We start from the raw sequence: 9,592 nt of genomic DNA, 5'->3' as shown, positions 1-9,592 counted from the left end.
CACATCGCTCAAACCCCATAGAGTTTTTGGTCATCTTAGAAACAAAAGCTAGCAGTGAGGTAGGTAAATTTGCAGAGACTGCAAGGTTGGGTTGTTTCAGCAAAGGGGTCCCAAAGTGGTTGGCAGCCCCTTATTGGGCGAGCACCTTCTCGTCCCTCCCACAGGACCCCAGCACCTCACCTGGATTCTCTCAGCCTTTCTACTTCACCGAGGGCCCTGTGATCCAATTCAGCTGTTTAGGAGAGCCTGCTCTGTGTAGGAAAGACGCTGGGCTGGCGGTCAGGGATGAAGGGGTCCTAGCCCTCGCCCTGAAAAAAGAAGCAGGCACCTCGCCTCTATTGTGAACTTGACCTGCCCTCACTCCCTCATTTACCCTGCGCACGAATTCTCTCCTAGGTGCGCCCCGACCGCGCTCCCGGTTGCCCCCAAGGTTTCCCGCCCAAAGGTGGCTTCTGTCCGGCTCCGAAGAGCGCTGGCGTGGAGAACGCTGCGGCGAGCCCCGGGCACGAGGGCGCCGGGACGGGGCTGGGTGCTGCCGCTCGCCGCCCGCTTGCCGGGGCAGGGCAGCCGCCCGGGGTCCCGGGTCCGGCTTCCCGGTGCAGCACCGGGGCGCGGCACGCTGTCCTCAGAGTTTCCCCCGGGCGCTCTCCTCCCGGACGCCCGCGTTCGCGAGGGCGCCCCCAGCCGGCGGCTGCTCCTCCCTCTGCACCCCCTTCTCCCGCAGCCGCAGCCTCGGGGCAGAGTTCAAGTCCAGCCCCGGCTAGTGCTCCGGGTGTCGGCAAGGCCAGGGGGGCCGGAGGGCGCAGGTTTAAGGCGGGCGGGCGCGGGGAGGCGGCGGGAGGCGGCCTCTGATTGGTCGGGGAGGGGGAGTGGAGGCACGGAGTTTCCCACAATGCCCCGGTGCGCTGCAGCCGCGGATGGATGCTGCGGGAAGGGGCTGCCATTTGCCACCCCTGCGAGCGGCGCGCGGACCTGCTCCCTCTCTGCCGCGGCAGCCGCCGCCAGCGCTGTGAGCCGGCCCGGCCTGTGCAGCGGCACCGCCTCGCCTCCCTCCGCGCCCGGAGCGGTCGCCATGAACCCCAGCCTCTCGGTGGGAGAGGAGAAGGGGGCGACGGGCGGCAGCAGCGGCAGCGGCGCCGGGAGCTGCTGCCTGGGCGCCGAGGGCGGCGCGGACCCGCGGGGCGCGGGCGCAGCGGCGGCGGCGGCGGGGGCCGCTGACCTGGAGGAGCTCGCGGCCGCCGGCCCGAAGGACAAGGACGAGGCGCTGGAGGAGAAGCTAAGGAACTTAACTTTCCGGAAGCAGGTCTCTTACAGGTAGGCGCGGCAGCCAGGTGCCGGGGACAGGTGTCGCCGCGGGGCGTGGGACCCACTCTTCTCTCTCGGAGGGGCGCTGCCACGGAGTTGGGCACCTGGCGCGCCCTCCCTCTCCCCCTCCCCCTCCGGGGATGTGTTCTCTTGTCATCCCGTCCTTCTGGGCTGGAGGGAAGTGCCTGGTTCCCCCCTGTCACAGGAGAGAAGACTGAGTCCCTGAGATCAAAACAACAAAAATGCGCGCGCGTTTGTGGTAGGGGGTGCACATAGAGAGATGCCTGCTTTTCTTGAAACAAGTCCTCAAAGTTGTCCCTAAGCTGGTGTCATTGTCAGCCACTCCCCCTACCTTCCAGATTTTGCTGGCACTAACTTGATAGTTGAGATCACCCGAGGTGCCTCTATATTGAACAGAAATCCTGATGGAAGTGAAACCCTCATGAATGAAAAGTCAGTGTGGGTCTGTGTCTGTGTGGGTCTCTGTCTGTAGATACACATGGTTATGGGGTGACACGTACATGTGCTCTCTCTACAAGGTGTGCCCAAAAGGACGACTTGGGGAACCTGCTGGCAAGCTAGGGGTGAGAATGGGACCATGCTTGCCCCTCAGGATGGATGCATTTGCGAGACAAGGACCATGTGGGATGAATGGCCACCACATTGTGATAAAAGAGTACCCCAAATTGTGTTAGGATCCAGAAATGAGAAACCTGGGTTCGGTAGGTTCTCTGCCCCACCCCCCAACAAACCCAGGTGGGAATAAAGGTATTGAGAAATTTGGAGGTTTTCGGAGACTACCCTTACTGCTTGTTAATTTTAAAAGTCAAGGTGATAAGCATAGCATTTCAGAGATTTGTGCTTGCCAGGGCTCGGAGTAGGTTTTGAAAAGGGGTCAGGAAAAGCATTCTTGTGACCCTACTCTTTTCGAGTTAGCAGTCCTTTCCCGAAACCCATATAAAGTATTAAGCTTGTCACACCATGTGCTGTTATGTAAGCAAAAGCAGATGACAGAGGTGTGTGGGTTTGTGAGGGTGTATGTTGTACTTATGGGCTGTGTGTATGAATCACTGGGATCCCCATAGGCACTGCCTGGTTTGGAGGCCTCAGTCTCCGGGACATGAGCTCTGGGTCTAACTGGTGGCTTCTGACGACTCTGAAATGGTCTTCCTGGTGAGGCTGTTGCTCCCACGTCCCTCGAGTGCATTTTCTTCACTGTGCATTGAGCTAGTTTCCCACCTGACGTGCTCTTTTAGCTACTTACATAGATCAGGACCAAATGGATCTTTCTCTTTATGTTTTTGGTTTCTAAAATTAGACAGGTGGAGGAGAACGGAGTCACTCTGGGGAGATATGCTGGGCCACTGGCAGTTGTGCTTGCTAGTTATGATGGCCTGTCTGGCCTGTCGGGGGACAGGGACTGCATTCAGCCTATTTAGGAATGGTGGATTGGAGGTGGGGGAGGGTGGGGAGCTGACTACATGAAGCACATTGTGGGGCTGGGCTCCCGTGTTACTGGTTTCCGTGAGACAGCTCACCTGGGAGGGCTACAAAGCCAGAGTTGGCAAGAGAAATCATTTCAGCTGGCCTTTTGGCAGCAATCATTCTCTGACACTCTCTCCTGGGAACAGGTGCTGTGCAGGGCCCTGGCTTTCTGGGTTGCATGGTCACACATGCATGTATAAGTGTGCACCCACAAACACAGCTGTGGACCCAGACACAGCGTATTTCTATGAAGGGATTGAATCCTCTGTAGAAAATAGATCCTATTTGGTGAACATCATTTCCTTTCCAATAAGACTGTTGGATTTCCAATTCAGCAACCCACCTGCCTCTTTGTCACCTCAGGTGGCTGCTTAAAAATGCCTACCACCTCAGACTTCCAAAACCAAACTCTGTGGGTGGGATTTTGTAACAGGTTCCTCCGGCAATGTATGCTGTGCTAATATCGGAACACTGCTGCCCTGTTTTTCCCAAAGGCTAAACAATTGACCTTTGCATTCATAAACCGTGCCCAGCCCAACTAGGCCACAAGGCCAGGCTGTCCCAAAGTCAGGGAAGAGACAGCAAAAAGGTAGGTGATTTCATCCGGCACATGTTTGCCCTGGGTAACCCGGAGAGTGTCCCCATTTTCATTGTTATTGTTTTCAGAGTCATGGTCAGTGGCCTTGGCAGCCATTGTGCAGGCCCCGGGGGTAGCTGGGTTAGATTGTTTCACTGGTGAGTTAGTAGATGGGATGTAAGGAAAAAGCAGCTTCGGGTGGAGTTGGGCCTTGGCTCCTGAGGGAGGGTCACCGCCTCCTGTTTGGGGCAACTGAGGACAGCAACTGGTGGGAGACAGTTAATGGAGGGAGGATTAGGAAGCCCACACAGAATGGAGTCTAAGCCAAGGGCTCAGTTAAGGTGTGATGGATGGCTGCTTGTATGAGGGGGATCATTTAGGGTGGGGAAGGGAAGACTTGCAGGTAGGTCAAAAATATCTTTTGAAGAACATGGGTATTTGTGGAATGACACTTGACAGGAAAGAAGGGGGCTTTGGGGGAGGGTGTGCGTGTGCGTGTGTGTAGGGGGGTCTCATCTGCTCCTTCTGTTGCTAAGGAACATATAATCTAGGGTTTAAAAATAAATGAGGAGTGGGTGGGCATATGCAGTGACTCCTGTCTTTTTAGGAACCAGAGCCCTTTACAAAAAGCCTTTAAATAACCGTTTCTGGAGGCAGATTATTCATTTTGCTTGACTTTTACTTTGTTAAGTAAAATAAACCCCTTTATATATACCCTTCGATTTCCCCTTATTATCTTTTCTTTCTTGGCTTTTTCTGGGAACCATACTTTATTCCCATGAGAATTTCCCCTTTCTTTCAGCTTCTGCACCCCTAGAGCAAATAGTCTCTGTTTAAAGCTAAAGGTTTTAGAAGGCAGTCAAGTGAGCTGGTACTTTTCTCTTAAAATTACTACTTCTTTTTTCTTGGCAAATTATGGTGCTGCAACAGATACATATGTATAGGATTTTCTTAAAAACTGCTCTAAGAATTTTCATTTAAGTCAGTCATATTAAAAAAAATCTTTTAGAGACACACAGGGGAAGGGGAGGAGAGGTAATTAACTGGTGTTGATTGTGTACTAGGCCCTGCACTAAGAGATACTGTGTCTTCTGTCTTACCCACTCTTCATGACAGGCCTATGCTGTGCCGATGGTTATTTCTGTTTTACAGACAATGAACCTGAGGTGTAGAGCTTGGGGGAGGAGGCAGAATGTAAACCCAGATGTGATGCTAAATGACTTTCTTTTAAGACCACATCATGCTTCCTTAAACATTCATTTCTAGTTTGAACTCTTTCCACGTGTGTGCATTGGGGATGCTTGTGTGTCTGCAGTATAATATATACACTCCTCTGTAATCTACCACTGATTTTATATATATATATATAATTTTATATATATATATATATTTATAAATATATATATATATATATAATTTTGTATTCTTTGGTCTGTACCCCTTTGGCTGTATAATTTTAAGGAACTCTTCTGCTATTGCAGAAATAAAAAAGAATATAAATTTATGATCAGCAGAAAATAGATTGGTTTTGCTTCTGAGAACAGACCCACCTACATGACACCTGCCATCTCTATAAAGACACCCGTCTTAGCATTGAACTCTCTTTTAGTAAAAAATTACACAGGTGTTGTGTAGGTGAACCTAGATCTAGCGAAACGGTGGCCTGTCTGTGCCTCCAAGAGCAGCACGGGGTACATGATGAAGTGTGACTTTGCTGGAAGGAGGCTTGGGCAGTTACCCTTACGTGTGTCGTGTTGGTGACTCTGTTTCAGTGTCTCTACTTACAAACCAGGATGGTGAGACCGGACCCTCCTTAAAGGGAGTTTTTGGTATGAGATAAAAATAGCAGCAAGGAGCATTAGACTTCTTAGACTAGGCCAGTAGTTACAAAAGGGTCTGTTATTCTTTATAGGCTGATGATAAGGACATAGTAGATTTCATTCTGTGTTTTGTCCTGCAAAGCGAGTTTATGCAATTATAAGAAAGACAGTTGGGATGTTGAAAGCCAAGTAGGCAAGCATAGACATTGTTCTCTCTTGCACAGAAATCAATAGTATATAGGGGAAGTTCTCTTCAGACTACAAGTATGCAGCACCCTGCTTCATAAATCAATTTTATTTATTTTATGTTTTCATCTGGTATTTAGATCAGATGAAAACCTTGGTTCTAATTTAATGTTTCCTTCCTCAGTAATTATGTGGGACGTGGCTAAGTGCAGACATTCTCAGTCAGGACACACACCAGGCAGATTGCACTTCAACCCTGGTCTAGAGCACCTGGCCTGCTCTAACTGATCTTTCAGAGGCTTGAGTTTTACGTGGAAGTTTGACAGTGTTAGGCCCTGTGGGCTCTGGGGGTGGAGAAGATGAAGGGAGTGTTGCTGGTGTTCAGTTCTGTGGCCACAGCAGCATTGCCAAATTAATTTAGACTGGAGCTAGCTTTTTGGAACACTTCACTTTCTAATCTGAGACAATGAGAACTCCTAGGGAAGGCTGCACCATCCATGCCCTTCTGGGCTGGCATCTGGGATACACATGTTCCCTGTTCAGCCCTGAGGTTGCCCTGAAGTGGGCTCAGGCACTCACTCTGTGAGCCAGGCAACATCTGGATGCACCATTGCCTACATGTTGGGCTGTGACATTTGCTTTCTTACATGCGTTTACATTGGTAATATGGATGCTAATTATTCCCCCCCCCCCCTGAGATCCTATAATTGCAGTTTTAGAATAATAGTTACCACTATTCAAAGACAACGTGTAAGCTTTTCTCACAGTGGATAACGGAAGGAGGAAGGTAAGGAGAGAAACAGAATCTAAATTGTTAGGCTTCTTCCCTTTTAAATTCAATTTGCTTGAAATAACTATAATAATAGACTAATTTCAAATTGCTTGAATGGGTTGGAGCTATTTGAACTGTTGGAATTGTTTGGACTGATTTGGAATGTTACGCCTATCACAAGGCATAACAGACCAGCGCGATGCAGGAGAAGATTAAAGGAATAAAAACACCAGGTTAAGTCTGCACATAATGCTCCCATAACCCATCTCTGACTTGTTCTTCTCTAGGTAAACTCCTCTTTAGGACTGAGCTGAGGAGTGTCCACTTTCTGTGACAGGTGGCTGATCCTCCCCTGTCCTCAGACGGTACTCTCAAACAGCTGTGTTAAGACTTAATTGGAATTTCCTGTCCTGGGAATTAAACTAGAGTTTAAACCTGGCACCTTCTAGTTGATCTTGGGCATGTTATGGAACCCTTTGGAGGCTCGGTCTGTTCATCTCTAAAATGGGGGAATAGTAATACATACCTTGGAGGTTTGCTGTGTGAATTAAAATAAACCTTAGGTAGAAGACTCAGCACAGTGCTTTGGGTAGAGTTAACTTTTAGAAATATTATTCCTCCCTGCTGAGTTCGTAGCTCCTTTGAAGACAGAAATTGCACCTTATCATTTAAGTCGCTGAATCCTGTTCTTATTGCTCAGTAGGTGTTGGATAAATATTTATCGAATGGATGAGTTTAATTGCCTTCTTTAAATAAACTGCTACTGTGCTCCGTTCTCCGCCCATCTCAACCGTGATTTTCGTTGCTTCTGCCTTTTTTCTTATTTCCACTTACTTTGTCCACCAGCCCAGGACTGTGTGTCTGCAGATTCCTGTGAGAGTCTCTGCACTAGCCAGCTGGCCAGCCCTTGGGGGCTGGGAGAGGGGTGGGTCTCTAAGTAGAAGCTCTAACTTCACCAGCTCTTTGCAGCTTGTCAAAGAAAAGGCCTTAATTTGCCTTCTGAGTAGCACTAATTAGCTCTCTGGCTCTCTGTCTGTCTCACCCCTTTCCCCGGGGGTATCATTGATTTTTGCCTTGGGGAATGTTCTGTTGACTTTTCTTTCCTCCTGTGCGGAGAACTTAGAGATGTAGAAAGATGGCCGCCTCCCGTTCCTGGAATCTGTCAGGACTGTGGTCCAGCCAGCTCCAGGAGACTCTCTTCTGTGTTCCTTACTCATTCTTATTCCAACTCACCTGGTCGCCTTTGGTGGAAAGTTATTTTAGGGAGGATTCCTTGGTTGACTTAGTGACGCTCGGCCTTTGTTTTGTTTTTAAGTCAATAACAGTCTTGGAAAAGGTGCCAGCTACTTCTTAGTCACATAACATATAAAGCTCTTGAAGCATGGCTGGTGAGTTTCCTGACATCCAGTGTTCAGACAGAGGGGCATGAGAACTGCTCCGGGGATTTTACTTTTATTTATTAATTGATTTTAGAGAGGAAGGGGAGAGAGAGAAAGAGAAGCATTCATTTGTTGTTCCACTTAGTTGTGCATTTATTGGTCAGTTCCCTAATGTACCCTGACCAGGGATCAAACCTGCAACCTTGTTGTTTTGGGACAATGCTTTGACTGACTGAGCTAACCGACCAGAGCCTTGGGTGATTTTTAGAGAAAATCAGATCATTAGATGTGTGTGTGTATTGGCTGAAGGAGGGGCTGTGGTTGGTAGAGGTGGGAAGAAGGGTCCTTGCAAGTGAATTTTTAATGTTCTTTCCTTCCAGCCCTGAGGTTTTGTGAGCCATTGAAATGGAGCAAAATCTGTTTTTTAAAGGCAGTAGCTGTTTGACAGGGACTTGTCTAGTTCTTGTGCTTCACCACCGTGTATTTTGCTCAAGGGAAGTTGTCTTAAGATTTTCGGATTCATAAATAATACTTTGATAAGGAACCCATTCTGAGTTAAGCTATAATATGAATGGTTTGGCTTTTGTTGAATGAGGGGGAAAACATTCAAAGCTTTAGTAATAATTCAGCTGCAGTGAAATCTTCTTATTCTTTAATCATGTGAGAAACAGAGTGGAGTAGTGGTTAACAGCCATGACTGGAGCCCTACTGCCTGGATTCAGTTTGCCACTTCTTCCTGCTGTGTGACTTTTGGCAAGTTACTTAACCCCTCTGTGCCTTAGTTTCTCCACCTATGAAATGGTAACAATAGTAGTACTCACCTTGTAAGATTGTCTGAAGGTTGATACTTATAAAACTCCTTGTCACACAGTAAGTGCTAGGAGTGTGTTTGTTAGAATGGTGTCATCTATACTTAAGTCCAATTAAGAAGTAGGTTTCTTTATTCTTCAAAATTTTGAGCATTGGTCAAATGTCAGTAACTAGTGATAAAATTATTCAGGTAATATGAAAATGAGATCTACACTTAGGAAATTTAATTTATAGGTTTTGGCATTCATTAAGATGCAGAATGTATACTTTTCTTTTCATGGCTTATTTAAAAATAGTCACTATTACTCGAGGATGTGAAGAAGAGAAAGCTGCTTCTGAGGACTCAGGAAACCAGAGCAGGCAGAGAAGGTCAAGGTCAGTGAAGAAGGGGTTGGTCAGTGCACAGAGGGCTGGGGAGAAGTTGCCACACCTCCAGCTGGTGGCCTGGGAGCAGGAAGCCAGACTTAGAAGGTTGGGTGACAGGGGTCGTAGAGCTTTGCAGTGTCAGGAATAGATAAGTAGACAGACAGAGGTACTAGAAATAGAGTTGTCACCAGGGACTCCAGGACAGAGGTTATTTCTCTTCTGGCCTGGCTGCTGATGTCTGCTTTGTACGTGGGGACAATGACCGGCTGCCATGTCCTGACAGAGAAGAAAACTTTCCAGATGCTACCTGTCCTGCATTATTGCAGAAGTGGAAGGCTCAGCCTTCTGGGATATGCTATCAGTTTCCTCAACCAGGCCAAACAACAGAATTTATTTATTTTTTAAAAATTTTAAGTGATTATGAAATATTTGTCAAACTTATGACATTGACTCAGGACTATGAAATCAGTAATTTTTTTTTTTTGTATTTTTCTGAAGCTGGAAACGGGGAGAGACAGTCAGACAGACTCCCGCATGCGCCCGACCAGGATCCACCCGGCACGCCCACCAAGGGCGAGGCTCTGCCCACCAGGGGGCAATGCTCTGCCCCTCCGGGACGTCGCTCTGCCAAGACCAGAGCCACTCTAGCACCTGGGGCAGAGGCCAAGGAGCCATCCTCAGCGCCCGGGCCATCTTTGCTCCAATGGAGCCTTGGCTGCGGGAGGGGAAGAGAGAGACAGAGAGGAAGGAGGGGGGGCGGTGGAGAAGCAAATGGGCGCTTCTCCTATGTGCCCTGGCCGGGAATCGAACCCAGGACTTCTGCACGCCAGGCCGACGCTCTACCGTTGAGCCAACCGGCCAGGGCCTGAAATCAGTATTGAGGAGGGAAATT

At 48.6% G+C, this 9,592-nt stretch overlaps 1 protein-coding gene across 1 annotated transcript in view; it reads left to right on the top strand.

The window, feature by feature from the left end:
* Positions 1 to 917: 917 nt before the first annotated feature.
* DGKI (diacylglycerol kinase iota) overlaps positions 918 to 9,592 on the top strand; it is a 356,858-nt gene continuing 348,183 nt past the window's right edge. Inside the window, 2 exon segments of the mRNA XM_066362797.1 lie at positions 918 to 977; positions 980 to 1,314. Of these exon segments, the coding sequence (XP_066218894.1) occupies positions 918 to 977; positions 980 to 1,314 (395 nt within the window).

This window comes from Saccopteryx leptura, chromosome 2 (assembly GCF_036850995.1).
Source record: "Saccopteryx leptura isolate mSacLep1 chromosome 2, mSacLep1_pri_phased_curated, whole genome shotgun sequence".
NCBI lineage: Eukaryota > Metazoa > Chordata > Mammalia > Chiroptera > Emballonuridae > Saccopteryx > Saccopteryx leptura.
This window is presented reverse-complemented; position numbering and strand designations above follow the sequence as displayed.